At 47.0% G+C, this 16029-nt stretch overlaps 1 protein-coding gene across 1 annotated transcript in view; it reads left to right on the top strand.

The window, feature by feature from the left end:
• Nucleotides 1-2362: 2362 nt before the first annotated feature.
• Nucleotides 2363-16029, top strand: part of LOC121844447 (cilia- and flagella-associated protein 47-like) — a gene marked incomplete at its 5' end in the record, with an annotated part of 30043 nt that continues 16376 nt past the window's right edge. The window contains 3 exons of the mRNA XM_042314542.1: nt 2363-2460; nt 4906-5157; nt 10744-10902. Of these exons, the coding sequence (XP_042170476.1) occupies nt 2363-2460; nt 4906-5157; nt 10744-10902 (509 nt within the window). The remainder of the gene's footprint in view (nt 2461-4905; nt 5158-10743; nt 10903-16029) is intronic.

Consider the following 16029-nt stretch of genomic DNA (forward strand, 5'->3'; position numbering starts at 1 on the left):
AGAGAGTAGAGACAGAGAGAGAGACAGGAGGAGACAGAGGTAGAGACAGAGGTAGAGACAGGAGGTAGAGACAGGGAGGTAGAGACAGAGAGGTAGAGAAAGAGGTAGAGACAGAGAGGTAGAGACAGAGGAGGTAGAGACAGAGAGGTAGAGACAGGGAGGTAGAGACAGGGAGGTAGAGACAGGAGGTAGAGACAGAGAGGAGTAGAGACAGAGGTAGAGACAGAGGCAGAGACAGGGAGGTAGAGACAGAGAGGTAGAGACAGAGAGGTAGAGACAGGAGGTAGAGACAGGAGGTAGAGACAGGGAGGTAGAGAGGCGAGGAGACAGGACAAGAGATAGAGAGACAGAGTGTCCAGGGGAAGTAGAGACAAGGAGGTAGAGACAGGGAGGAGAGACAGAGAGGTAGAGACAGAGAGGTAGAGACACAGGGAGGTAGAGACAGGGAGGTAGAGACAGGGAGGAAAGAGACAAGGAGGTAGAGACAGGGATGTAGAGACAGGAGGTAGAGACAGAGAGGTAGAGACAGAGAGGCAGAGACCGAGGTAGAGACAGAGAGGTAGAGACAGAGAGGTAGAGACAGAGAGGTAGAGACAGAGGTAGAGACAGAGAGAGGTAGAGACAGAGAGAGTAGAGACAGGAGAGTAGAGACAGAGAGGAGAGACAGAGAGAGACAGAGACAGAGACAGAGGTAGAGACAGAGACAGAGAGGTAGAGACATCAGAGACAGAGGAGAGACAGAGAGAGAGACACAGAGGGAGGTAGAGAGAGAGATGATTAGAGACAGAGAGGTAGAGTATAGAGAGAGGTAGAGACCAGTAGAGACAGGAGGTAGAGAGAGAGACAGAGAGGTAGGCAGAGGAGGAGAGAGACAGAGAGGTAGAGACAGGAGAGTTGAGACAGGGAGGTAGAGACAGAGAGACAGGGAGGTAGAGACAGGGAGGTAGAGACAGAGAGGTAGAGACAGAGGTAGAGACAGAGGTAGAGACAGAGAGATAGAGACAGAGAGGTAGAGACAGAGAGGTAGAGACAGAGACAGGAGGTAGAGACAGGAAGAGACCGAGAGAGAGACAGACTAGGCAGACAGAGAGACAGAGACTGTTACCGGGCCTGTGTTAAAAGGCAGACAGAGATAGAGACCCATCAAGATAATGGTAAACAGAGATCAAATGGCAGAGAGACAGCCTGGTTCTACTGCATATCAAGATGTAGACATGTCCAGGGATGCTAGACACGCACAGAGCAGAGACATCAGAGACTGGTAGAGACGGGAGGCATGAGACTTAGGGCAGAAGATTTAAAGAAAATAGAGACAAGAGGAGTGGCAGAGACAGGGAGGTAGTTATGAGACAGGCAGAGTAGAGACAAGGTAGAGACAGAGAGGCAGGTCGAGACTGAGACAGGAGGGTAGGGATAGAGACAGGAGGTAGACACAGGGAGGGTAAGATTTAAGACAGAGAGATAGAGACAGTTAAGACAACAAGACGATGCGACATCAGAGATTTAAGAAATTCAAATAGAAAGACAGAGAGGTAGAGAAAAGTTAAGACAAACTTAAAAGGAGTAAAGAGAGGGTGAGACCAGTACAGAGTCAAACAGGTGTGGAGGCTATTTACAGAGGTACTGAGAGACAGAGTCCATGTGGAGGCTAGAGACAGGGAGGTTCAGGGGTAGAGACCTGCACAGAGTCAATGTGGAGGCTAGAGACAGGGGGTACCGGTACAGAGTCCATGTGGGAGGCTAAGGAGAGAAGCAGTGGAAGGACAAGGTAGAGACAGGAGGCAGAGACAGAGTCAGAGACAGAGGAGGACAGAGAGGTAGAGACAGGGAGGTAGAGACAGGGAGTGCAGAGACAGAGGTAGAGACAGAGAGTAGAGACAGGGAGACAGAGACAAGAGGTCTGTTACAGAGAGGTACCAGGAGACGAGACAGAGTCTGGGTGGAGAGACTGGAGGTAGAGACAGGGAGGCAGAGACAGGAGCTGCCTACAGAGTCTGGTACAATGTAGAGACAGCTAATTAAATCAAACAGGAGGGGTCACAGCTCCGAATACAACAAGAGTCAATGCTTTAGAGACAGGGAGGCTAGAGACAGGGGGTAAAAGAAGGTCAAATAGAAAATAGAACAAGGAGACAGAGTCATGTGAGGCAAGAGGCTAGAGACAGGGGTAGAGACAGAGGATGTGGAGGGATGTAGAGACAGAGAGGTAGAGACAGAGAAGTAGAGACAGAGAGGTAGAGACAGAGATTGACAGAGGTAGAGACAGAGAGATAGAGACAGAGATTGACAGAGGTAGAGACAGAGACAGATCCAAAGAGACATCCACAACTCTTCTGTTACCTATATTCTGCTCATTAACCAGGAGACGTCCCATCAGCCCGCTGGGTGGTGAACTTTGACCTGGACCTGGCAGACGGCCTGGTTCTGGCTGCTGTGCTGGCTGCCTACTGTCCCTTTCTGGTACGGGCCTGTGTTAAAAAAGCTAATTAAATCAAATCAAATGTTACTTGTCACATGCTCCGAATACAACAATAACCAACGATGCTTTAAGAAGATTTAAGAAAAAATTAAGAAATAAGTGTTAAGTAAAAATTTCAAATAGAAAATAAAAGTTACACAAACTTAAACAGCGACAGTAAAATAACAAGCGAGGCTATTTACAGAGGGTACCGGTACAGAGTCAATGTGGAGGCTATTTACAGAGGGTACCGGTACAGAGTCAATGTGGAGGCTATTTACAGAGGGTACCGGTACAGAGTCAATGTGGAGGCTATTTACAGAGGGGTACCGGTACAGAGTCAATGTGGAGGCTATTTACAGAGGGTACCGGTACAGAGTCAATGTGGAGGCTATATACAGGGGGTACCGGTACAGAGTCAATGTGGAGGCTATTTACAGAGGGTACTGGTACAGAGTCAATGTGGAGGCTATTTACAGTGGGGGTACCGGTACAGAGTCAATGTGGAGGCTATATACAGGGGGTACCGGTACAGAGTCAATGTGGAGGCTATATACAGAGGGGGTACAGAGTCGGCACAGAGTCAATGTGGAGGCTATTTACAGAGGGTACCGGTACAGAGTCAATGTGGAGGCTATATACAGGGGTACCGGTACAGAGTCAATGTGGAGGCTATATACAGGGGTACTGGTACAGAGTCAATGTGGAGGCTATATACAGGGGTACCGGTACAGAGTCAATGTGGAGGCTATATACAGGGGTACCGGTACAGAGTCAATGTGGAGGCTATATACAGGGGGTACCAATGTGGAGGTACAGAGTCAATGTGGAGGCTATATACAGGGGGTACCGGTACAGAGTCAATGTGGAGGCTATATACAGAGGGTACTGGTACAGAGTCAATGTGGAGGCTATATACAGGGGGTACTGGTACAGAGTCAATGTGGAGGCTATATACAGAGGGTACTGGTACAGAGTCAATGTGGAGGCTATATACAGGGGGTACAGAGTCAATGTGGAGGTACAGAGTCAATGTGGAGGCTATTTACAGGGTACTGGTACAGAGTCAATGTGGAGGCTATATACAGGGGTACCGGTACAGAGTCAATGTGGAGGCTATATACAGGGGTACCGGTACAGAGTCAATGTGGAGGCTATATACAGACCGGTACAGAGTACTATTTACAGAGGGGTACAGAGTCAATGTGGAGGCTATATACAGGGGGTACTGGTACAGAGTCAATGTGGAGGCTATTTACAGAGGGTACTGGTACAGAGTCAATGTGGAGGCTATATACAGAGGGTACTGGTACAGAGTCAATGTGGAGGCTATATACAGGGGGTACTGGTACAGAGTCAATGTGGAGGCTATATACAGAGGGTACTGGTACAGAGTCAATGTGGAGGCTATATACAGGGGGTACTGGTACAGAGTCAATGTGGAGGCTATTTACAGAGGGCAATGTGGACCGAAACAGAGTCAATGTGGAGGCTATATACAGGGGGTACCGGTACAGAGTCAACGTGGAGGCTATATACAGGGGGTACCGGTACAGAGTCAATGTGGAGGCTATATACAGAGGGTACTGGTACAGAGTCAATGTGGAGGCTATTTACAGAGGGTACTGGTACAGAGTCAATGTGGAGGCTATATACAGAGGGTACTGGTACAGAGTCAATGTGGAGGCTATTTACAGAGGGTACTGGTACAGAGTCAATGTGGAGGCTATTTACAGAGGGTACTGGTACAGAGTCAATGTGGAGGCTATTTACAGAGGGTACTGGTACAGAGTCAATGTGGAGGCTATATACAGAGGGTACTGGTACAGAGTCAATGTGGAGGCTATATACAGAGGGTACCGGTACAGAGTCAATGTGGAGGCTATATACAGAGGGTACCTGGTACAGAGTCAATGTGGAGGTTATTTACAGAGGGTACCGGTACAGAGTCAATGTGGAGGCTATATACAGAGGGTCAACCGGCTATTTACAGAGTCAATGTGGAGGCTATTTACAGAGGGTACCGGTACAGAGTCAATGTGGAGGCTATATACAGGGGTACCCGGTACAGAGTCAATGTGGAGGCTATATACAGGGGTACCGGCACAGAGTCAATGTGGAGGCTATATACAGGGGTACTGGTACAGAGTCAATGTGGAGGAGGCTATATACAGAGGGTACCGGTACAGAGTCAATGTGGAGGCTATATACAGGGGGTACCGGGTACAGAGTGATGATACTGTGTTCTCTCCTCCTATTCCTGGTCAACTCTTGTCCTCGTCTACTCGTTGGGAAATTGTCAGTAAATCTAGACTCATCTAAACTCGACTGGTTTTGATTCGTCTGACTGTGGTAGCAGATAAGGCTTAATCTGTGTCTGGGAAACTGGCTCAGTGTTGACTGTCAGAGTCACCCCTGTATACCCTCTGGTCTCTCCGGTCCCACAGATCCCCAGTCATCTCCAGAGGATGTACACCAGCATCAGCCGCCTGGAACAGAACCTCCACAACAGTATCATCCTCAGCCAGGCCTTCACACTGCTCTGTCTGGACATAGACATCCAGCCCACAGAGCTGTCAGACTCGAACCCTGTTCTGATGTTGATGCTGTGTGTTTACCTGTATGAGAAGCTGCCCCAGTACCTTCCCAGGAGAACCATCACCCTGTCTGGCAGCCTGCACCACACCTTCACCAAGCAGGCAGGTCTCTCTCCATCACACAGCACTAGCCCTGGGTAACCCTGTCTGGCAGCCTGCACCACACCTTCACCAAGCAGGCAGGTCTCTCTGTCCATCACACAGCACTAGCCCTGGGTAACCCTGTCTGGCAGCCTGTATCACACCTTCACCAAGCAGGCAGGTCTCTCTCCATCACACAGCACTAGCCCTGGGTAACCCTGTCTGGCAGCCTGCACCACACCTTCACCAAGCAGGCAGGTCTCACTCTCCATCACACAGCACTAGCCCTGGGTAACCCTGTCTGGCAGCCTGCACCACACCTTCACCAAGCAGGCAGGTCTCTCTCTCCATCACACAGCACTAGCCCTGGGTAACCCTGTCTGGCAGCCTGCACCACACCTTCACCAAGCAGGCAGGTCTCTCTCTCCATCACACAGCACTAGCCCTGGGTAACCCTGTCTTACAGCCTGTGTGTGTGTGTGTGTGTGTGTGTGTGTGTGTGTGTGTGTGTGTGTGTGTGTGTGTGTGTGTGTGTGTGTGTGTGTGTGTTCCAGGTGCGTCTGAAGAGCCCGTCCTCCAGAACGATGTTCTACCATGCCTCCATCGTAGGGAAGGAGGCCCATCATTTCTCCTTGCCCCAAGGAGCTTCCATCACCATCCCTCCTAAGTAAGCCCTTCTATCTCTGACCCCTACCCCTAATCCCTACCCGTAACCCCTTAAATCCTACCCGTACCCCCTACCCGTAACCCTTAACTCCGACCCATAACCCCTAACCATAACCCTTAACCCCAAACCATAACCCCTAACCATAACCCCTAACCATAACCCTTAACCCCTAACCCTTAACCCTACCAATAACCCCTAACCATAACCCTTAACCCCGAACCATAACCCCTAACCATAACCCCTAACCATAACCCTAACCCCTAACCCCTATCTCCTACCCGTAACCCCTACCCATAACCCCTAACCATAACCCCTAACCATAACCCCTAACCGTAACCCCTACCCGTAACCCGTAACCCCTAACCATGGCCCTACCCGTAACCCCTACCCGTAACCCCTACCCCTAACCCTTAACCCGTAACCCCTAACCCCTACCCCTAACCCCTACCCATAAGCCCTAACCATAACCCCTACCCATAACCCCTACCCGTAACCCCTAACCATAACCCCTACCCATAACCCCTATACCCCTACCCGTAACCCCTAATCATAACCCGTAACCCCTACCCCTAACCCCCTAACCCATAACCCCTAACCATAACCCTAACCATAACCTACCCATAACCCCTAACCATAACCCCTAACCATAACCCCTAACACCTAACCATAACCCCTACCCATAACCCCTAACCATAACCCCTAACCATAACCCCTAACCCTACCCGTAACCCCTACCCCTAACCCTTAACCCTACCCCTTAACCCATAACCCCTAACCCTTAACCCCTAACCCCTAACCCCTAACCCGTAACCCCTAACCCCTACCCCATAACCCTAACCATAACCCCTACCCGTAACCCCTAACCATAACCCCTACCCGTAACCCGTAACCCCTAACCCCTACCCCTAACCCCTAAACCCTACCTGTAACCCTAACCATACCCCTTAGCCCTACCCGTAACCCCTAACCATAACCCTTAACCCCTAACCATAACCCTAACCATAACCCTTAACCCCTAACTATAACCCCTACCCATAACCCCTAACCATAACCCCTAACCATAACCCCAAATCATAACCCCTATCCATAACCCATAACCATATCCCCTAACCATAACCCCTAACCATAACCCTAACCATAACCCATAACCCCTAACCATAACCCCTAACCATAACCCTAACCATAACCCATAACCCCTAACCATAACTCCTAACCCCGAACCATATCCCCTAACCATAACCCCTAACCATAACCCCTAACCCCTAACCATAACCCCTAACCCCTAACCATAACCCCTAACCATAATCCCTAACCATAACCCCTAACCATAACCCCGAACCATAACCCCTTTCCATAACCCCTAACCCCTATCCATAACCCCTAACCATAACCCCTATCCATAACCCATAATCCATAACCCCTAACCCCTAATCCATAACGCCTAATCCATAAGCCTATCCATAACCCCTAATCCATAACCCCTATCCATAACCCCTAACCATAACCCCTAATCCATAACCCCTAATCCATAACCTATCCATAACCTAATCCATAACTATCCATAACCCCTAACCATAACCTATCCATAACCCCATAACCCCTATCCATAACCCTAATCCATAACCCTAACCCCTAATCCATAACCTAATCCATAACCCTATCCATAACCCTAATCCATATCCCCTAATCCATAACCCCTATCCATAACCCCTATCCATAACCCCTAATCCATAACCCCTATCCATAACCCATAACCCATAACCCCTAACCATAACTCCTAACCCCGAACCATAACCCCTAACCATAACCCTAACCATATCCCCTAACCATAACCCTAACCATAACCCTAACCATAACCCATAACCCCTAACCATAACCCTAACCATAACCCATAACCCCTAACCATAACCCCTATCCATAACCCATAACCCCTAACCATAACCCCTAATCATATCCCTAACCATATCCCCGAACCATAACCCCTTTCCATAACTCCAAACCCCTAACCATAACTCCTAACCCGAACCATAACCCTAACCATAACCCCTAACCATATCCCCTAACCATATCCCGAACCATAACCCCTTTCCATAACTCCAAACCCCTAACCATAACCCCTAACCATAACCCTGACCATATCCCCTACCCGTATCCCTAACCATAACCCCCCTAACCCCTATCCCATAACCCTATCCATAACCCCCTATCCATAACCCATAACCCTAACCATAACCCCTAACCATAACCCTATCCATAACCCCTATCCATAACCCATAACCCCTAACCATAACCCCTAATCCATAACCCCTAACCATAACCCCTATCCATAACCCCTATCCATACCCCATAACCCTAACCATAACCCCTAATCCATAACCCCTAATCCATAAGCCCTATCCATAACCCCTAACCATAACCCCTATCCATAACCCTAACCCTAACTCTAACCCCTATCCATAACCCTAATCCATAACCCCTAATCCATAACCCTATCCATAACCCCTATCCATAACCCCTAATCCATAATCCATAACCCCTATCCATAACCCCTAACCATAACCCATAACCCTAACCATAACCCCTAACCATAACCCCTAACCATAACCGATAACCCCTAACCATATCCCCTAACCATAACCCCTAACCATAACCCCTAACCATAACCCTAACCATATCCCCGAACCATAATCCCTTTCCATAACTCCTAACCCCTAACCATAACCCCTAACCATAACCCTGACCATATCCCCTACCCGTATCCCCTAACCATAACCCCTAACCCCTATCCCATAACCCCTATCCATAACCCCTATCCATAACCCCTAACCATAACCCCTAACCATAACCCTAACCATAACCCCTAACCATAACCCCTATCCATAACCCCTAACCATAACCCCTAACCATAACCCCTATCCATAACCCCTAACCATAACCCCTATCCATAACCCCTAACCCCTAACCATAACCCCTATCCATAACCCCTATCCATAACCCATAACCCTATCCATAACCCCTATCCATAACCCCTATCCATAACCCATAACCCCTATCCATAACCCATAACCCCTAACCCCTAATCCATAACCCCTAATCCATAACCCCTAATCCATAACCCTATCCATAACCCTATCCATAACCCCTACCCATAACCCCTATCCATAACCTCTAACCATAACCCCTACCCTAACCCCCATAACCCTAATCCATAACCCCTAATCCATAACCCCTAATCCATAACCCCTAATCCATAACCCCTAATCCATAACCCCTAATCCATAACCCCTAATCCATATCCCTTAACCCCTAACCACTAACCCCTAACCCTGTAGGACAGCAGTGTTCCTCACCCCAGTCCTCCAGAGCTGTTCTGCTCAGTTACCTTGTGAGATGAAGATCATTTCCCATCTCTTCTGAAATTTGTCTGGTCTACTACTTACTAAAACTACATACTGTGTAGCAATCATACTGCGTACTATTTAGAATGTACAGTATAGTCAAATCTAATGCAGTAATCAACAAATGTCAACATACTAGCAATCATATGTACTATTTAGAATGTATAGTCAAATCTAATGCAGTAATCAACAAATGTCAACATACTAGCAATCATACTGCGTACTATTTAGAATGTACTGTATCGTCAAATCTAATGCAGTAATCAACAAATGTCAACATACTAGCAATCATACTGCGTACTATTTAGAATGTACTGTATCGTCAAATCTAATGCAGTAATCAACAAATGTCAACATACTAGCAATCATACTGCGTACTATTTAGAATGTACTGTATCGTCAAATCTAATGCAGTAATCAACAAATGTCAACATACTAGCAATCATACTGCGTACTATTTAGAATGTACTGTATCGTCAAATCTAATGCAGTAATCAACAAATGTCAACATACTAGCAATCATACTGCGTACTATTTAGAATGTACTGTATCGTCAAATCTAATGCAGTAATCAACAAATGTCAACATACTAGGCTCATCCATACTGAAGATGTCATCTGTGTTGATTCCCTCCGTTCATTTTGGTACAACGCATCAATCTATCTGATTATCAACTGCTGTGAAACACGTGTCTGGAAAGAGGATTATCTTAGGTAATAGTGTGCAGGGAATTCTGGATGAAAAACCAAAATGAGTGTAACATCCTGGCATTTAAACTATACTACATCATTTAAATGTCATATACTATAAAGGTTCTGTTTTCATGTACCCAAAATGCCTGTTATTTAGAATGCAAGTATGGGCATTCAGACACAGCCACTGTCTTTGTCTCTCCGTCCTGGTTCTGTCTTTCTCTGTCTATCCTGGCTCTGTCTTTCTCTGTCTATCCTGGCTCTGTCTTTCTCTGTCTATCCTGGCTCTGTCTTTCTCTGTCTATCCTGGCTCTGTCATTCTCTGTCTATCCTGGCTCTGTCTTTCTCTGTCTATCCTGGCTCTGTCTTTCTCTGTCTATCCTGGCTCTGTCTTTCTCTGTCGTTCTCTGTCTATCCTGGCTCTGTCGTTCTCTGTCTATCCTGGCTCTGTCTTTCTCTGTCGTTCTCTGTCTATCTTGGCTCTGTCTTTCTCTGTCTATCCTGTCGTCTTTCTCTGTCTATCCTGGCTCTGTCTTTCTCTGTCGTTCTCTGTCTATCCTGGCTCTGTCGTTCTCTGTCTATCCTGGCTCTGTCTTTCTCTGTCGTTCTCTGTCTATCCTGGCTCTGTCTTTCTCTGTCGTTCTCTGTCTATCTTGGCTCTGTCTTTCTCTGTCTATCCTGGCTCTGTCTTTCTCTGTCTATCCTGGCTCTGTCTTTCTCTCTAACTGTTTTAGAGTTAACTGGCTGCCTGTCTTCTCAACTGGTGTTCAGTGTCTTGACTGGTCTTCCATTGATCCCATGGCTTTTCCCGTCTCTGCCCCACCTTACACTCTGTCCTGCTCTCCACTAGGGGCGTTGTGTGGAGGTGACCGTGCAGTACTCCTGTTCCTTCCTGAGGCCAATGGAGGCGGTGCTACTGCTGACATCACGCTCTGCCTCCTCAGCCAGTCCCTCTGGAGCCACCCTGGCCTTCAGCCTCAAGACCCAGGTCACACACATCACCCCCAGCGTGAGTACACACACACACACACACACACACACACGCACACACGCACACACACACACACACACACACACACACCTCTCTCTCTTAGCCTAGTGGTTAGAGCGTTGGGCCAGTAACCGGAATGTTGCTGGATCGAATCCCCGAGCCTCTCTGATTCAGAGCGGTTGGGTTAAATGTGGAAGACACATTTCAGTTGAATACATTCAGTTGGACAACTGACTAGGTATCCCCCTTCCCCTTTTCTGTTCTCTTTCTTAATTTCTATCTTTTCTCTCTCTGTTTTTGAATGAACACCTTAAATCATGCAGCATTAGTCCTTTGATCTGTTATCTTCCAGTCTTCTCCAGTTGCCATTCACTATGTACAGTATATAACACCATTCACTATGTACAGTATATAACACCATTCACTATGTACAGTATATAACACCATTCACTATGTACAGTATATAACACCATTCACTATGTACAGTATATAACACCATTCACTATGTACAGTATATAACACCATTCACTATGTACAGTATATAAAACCATTCACTATGTACAGTATATAACACCATTCACTATGTACAGTATATAACACCATTCACTATGTACAGTATATAACACCATTCACTATGTACAGTATATAACACCATTCACTATGTACAGTATATAACACCATTCACTATGTACAGTATATAACACCATTCACTATGTACAGTATATAACACCATTCACTATGTACAGTATATAACACCATTCACTATGTACAGTATATAAAACCATTCACTATGTACAGTATATAACACCATTCACTATGTACAGTATATAACACCATACACTATGTACAGTATATAACACCATACACTATGTACAGTTGAAGTCGGAGGTTTACATACACTCAGGTTGGAGCCATTAAAACTCGCCTTTCAACCACTCCACACATTTCTTGTTAACAGACAATAGTTTTGACAAGTCGGTTAGGACATCTACTTTGTGCATGACACAAGTCATTTTTCCAACAATTGTTTACAGACAGATTATTTCACTTATAATTCACTGTATCACAATTCCAGTGGGTCAGAAGTTTACATACACTAAGTTGACTGTGCCTTTAAACAGCTTGGAAAATTCCAGAAAATGATGTCATGGCATTAGAAGCTTCTGATAGGCTAATTGACATTATTTGAGTCAATCGGAGGTGTACCTGTGGATGTATTTCAAGGCCTACCTTCACACTCAGTGCCTCTTTGCTTGACATCATGGGAAAATCAAAAGAAATCAGCCAAGACCTTAGAAAAAAATTGTAGACCTCCACAAGCCTGGTTCATCCTTAGGAGCAATTTCCAAATGCCTGAAGGTACCATGTTCATCTGTACAAACAATAGTATGCAAGTATAAGCACCATGGGACCACGCAGCCGTCATACCGCTCAGGAAGGAGACGCGTTCTGTCTCCTAGAGATGAACGTATGTTGGTGCGAGAAGTGCAAATCAATCCCAGAACAACAGCAAAGGACCTTGTGAAGATTCTGGAGGAGTGGGCCTCCCGGCTGGCGCAGTGGTCTAGGGCACTGCATCGCAGCGCTAGCTGTGCCACCAGAGACTCTGCGTTCGCGCCCAGGCTCTGATGCACAATTGGCCTAGCATCGTCCAGTTTAGGGAGGGTTTGGCCGGTAGGGATATCCTTGCCTCATCGCGCACCAGCGACTCATGTGGCAGGCCGGGCGCAGCACGCGCTAACCAAGGTTGCCAGGTGCATGGTGTTTCCTCCGACACATTGGTGCGGCTGGCTTCTGGGTTGGAGGTGCGCTGTGTTAAAAAGCAGTGCGGCTTGGTTGTGTTTCGGAGGAACTTCGTCTCTCCCAAGCCCGTATGGGAGTTGTAGCGATGAGATAAGACAGTAATTACTAACAATTGGATACCACGAAATTGGGGAGAAAAGCGGGTCAAATTAAATTTAAAAAATTTAAAAGATTCTGGAGGAAACAGGTACAAAAGTATCTATATCCACAGTAAAACAAGTCCTATATCGACATAACCTGAAAGGCCGCTCAGCAAGGAAGAAGCTACTGCTCCAAAACCGTCATAAAAAAGCCAGAAAAAAAATCGTACTTTTTGGAGAAATGTCCTCTGGTCTGATGAAACAAAAATAGAACTGTTTGGCCATAATGACCATCGTTATGTTTGGAGGAAAAAGGGGGGGGGCTTGCAAGCCGAAGAACACCATCCCAACCGTGAAGCACGAAGGTGGCAGCATCATATTGTGGGGGTAATTTGCTGCAGGAGGGACTGGTGCACTTCACAAAATAGATGTCATCATGAGGGAGGAAAATGATGTGGAAATATTAAAGTAACATCTCAAGACATCAGTCAGGAAGTTAAAGCTTGGTCGCAAATGGGTCTTCCAAATGGACAATGACCCCAAGCATACTTACAAAGTTGTGGTAAAATGGCTTAAGGACAACAAAGTCAAGATATTGGAGTGGCCATCACAAAGCCCTGACCTCAATCCTATAGAAAATGTGTGGGCAGAACTGAAAAAGTGTGTGCGAACAGGGAAGCCCACAAACCTGACTCAGTTACACCAGCTTCGTCAGGAGGAATGGGCCAAAATTCACCCAACTTATTGTGGGAAGCTTGTAGAAGGCTACCCGAAACGTTTGACCCAAGTTAAACAATTTAAAGGCAACGCTACCAAATACAAATTGAGTGTATGTAAACTTCTGAACCACTGGGAATGTGATGAAAGAAATAAAAGCTGAAATAAATCTCTCTACTAATATTCTGACATTTCACATTCTTAAAATAAAGTGGTGATCCTAACTGACCTAAAACAGGGAATTTTTGCCTGGATTAAATGTCAGGAATTGTGAAAAACTGAGTTTAAATGTATTTGGCTAAGGTGTATGTAAACTTCCGACTTCAACTGTATATAACACCTCACAATAACTCACTATGTATATCAGACCTCACAATAACTCACTATGAATATAACACCTCACAATAACTCACTATGAATATAACACCTCACAATAATTAACTATGTATATCACACCTCACAATAACTAACTATGAATATAACACCTCACAATAATTAACTATGTATATCACACCTCAATAACAATAAATAAACTATGTATATCACACCTCACTATGAATATAAATACTATGTATATTACACCTCACAATAACTCACTATGTATATTACACCTCACAATAATTAACTATGTATATCACACCTCACAATAATTAACTATGTATAATCACTATGTATATTACACCTCACAATAACTCACTATGTATATTACACCTCACAATAATTAACTATGTATATCACACCTCACAATAATTAACTATTGTCACGACTTCCACCGAAGTCGGTTCCTCTCCTTGTTCGGGCGGCGCTCGGCGGTCGACGTTGCCGGTCTTCTAGCCATCGCCGATCCACTTTTCATTTTCCATTGGTTTTGTCTTTGTTTTCCACACACCTGGTTGTCATTTTCCTATTACTGGTCATGTATTTAACCCTCTGTTTCCCCATGTCTTTGTGTGTGATTGTTTGTCGTTCAGGTCGGTTTCCGGCTGGTTCTTTCCGGGTGCTGTTTTCACCCGTGCTTTGTGGCAACCATTATTGTTCGCACATTGGTATTGTTACTTGGTGCTATTTTCTTAAGTAAAGTGCGTTGTTCACTCATCTCTGTTCTCCTGCGCCTGACTTCATGCACCAGCTACACCCACCACCTGACAGAATCACACACCCAGAAACATCATGGAGTCAGCAGGAGCCGGTACCCCTGTTATTGGGGTCGAGGAGCGCATCCAGGAGCAAGCGACGATGCTCCATCATCTCGGCGCCACCATGGACCGCGTCCTACAGACTATGGATCGCTGGGAGAGAAAGGGAGGTCCTCCAGCGCCTCCGCCAGCTCAACCAAGGTCTCCACTACTCGCCCATCTTTCACCCGGTCCCAGTGGGATTTGTCTTGCCCTCCCTAGGGAGTATTATGGGACGGTTGCACAATGTCAGGGTTTCCTATTACAGCTGGAGCTCTACCTAGCAACCGTCCACCCGGCGCCTTCGGACCGAGAGATGGTGTCTGCCCTCGTCTCATGCCTCTCAGGGAGAGCCCTGGAGTGGGCCAACGCCGTGTGGGGAGAAGGAGATGCGCCGCTGGACCACTTCGAAGATTTGAACGTCTCGTACATCTGAGGCAGGGGACGAGGAGCGCCCAGGAGTTCGCTCTGGACTTCCGGACCCTGGCCGCTGGCGTGGGATGGAATGACGGGACCCTGATCGACCACTGTCGTTGCAGTTTGCACGAAGATGTCCGTCAGGAATTGGCCTGCAGGGACACCACCCTCACTTTCGACCAGCTGGTGGACCTGTCCATTCGGTTGGATAACCTGCTGGCTACCCGCAGACGTCCAGATCGGGGTCCGTCGGTTCCATCCCCCAGCACCACCGCTCCGGCGCCCATGGAACAGGGAGGTGCTGTGCTTCGGGAGACCGGAGGAAGTTCCGTTTCATGTTCATCCTAGTTTTCCCGCATTCCCAGCATAAGGCGCTCATCGATTCAGTCGCAGGAATTTCATTGACAGATCATTTGCCCATAAATTAGGGATCCCCATTGTTCCTGTGGATATGCCCTTCCCAGTTCACGCCCTAGACAGTCGACCATTAGGGTCCGAGTTGATTAGGGAGGTCACCGCGCCCCTGGGCATGGTGACGCAGGAGGGTCATAAGGAGAGAATCAGTCTCTTCCTTATTGATTCTCCTGCGTTTCCCGTGGTGCTAGGCCTACCCTGGTTAGTCTGTCATGATCCCACTGTTTCGTGGCAACGGAGGGCTCTCATGGGGTGGTCATGAGAGTGCTTGGGGAGGTGTTTAGGGGTTTCCGTTGGTGCTACTACGGTGGAAAGTCCAGACCAGGTCTTCACAGTGCGCATTCCCCTGAATATGCCGATTTGGCTCTCGCTTTCTGTAAGAAGAAGGCGACTCAATTACCACCCCATCGACGGGGGATTGTGCGATAAATCTCTTTGTAGATGCCGCACTTCCCAGGAGTCACGTGTATCCCCTGTCACAAGCGGAGACGGCGGCTATGGAGACATATGTCTCCGAATCCCTGCGTCAGGGGTACATT

The sequence above is a fragment of the Oncorhynchus tshawytscha genome, unplaced genomic scaffold, assembly GCF_018296145.1.
Source record: "Oncorhynchus tshawytscha isolate Ot180627B unplaced genomic scaffold, Otsh_v2.0 Un_contig_12359_pilon_pilon, whole genome shotgun sequence".
In the NCBI taxonomy this organism is placed as follows: Eukaryota; Metazoa; Chordata; class Actinopteri; order Salmoniformes; family Salmonidae; genus Oncorhynchus; species Oncorhynchus tshawytscha.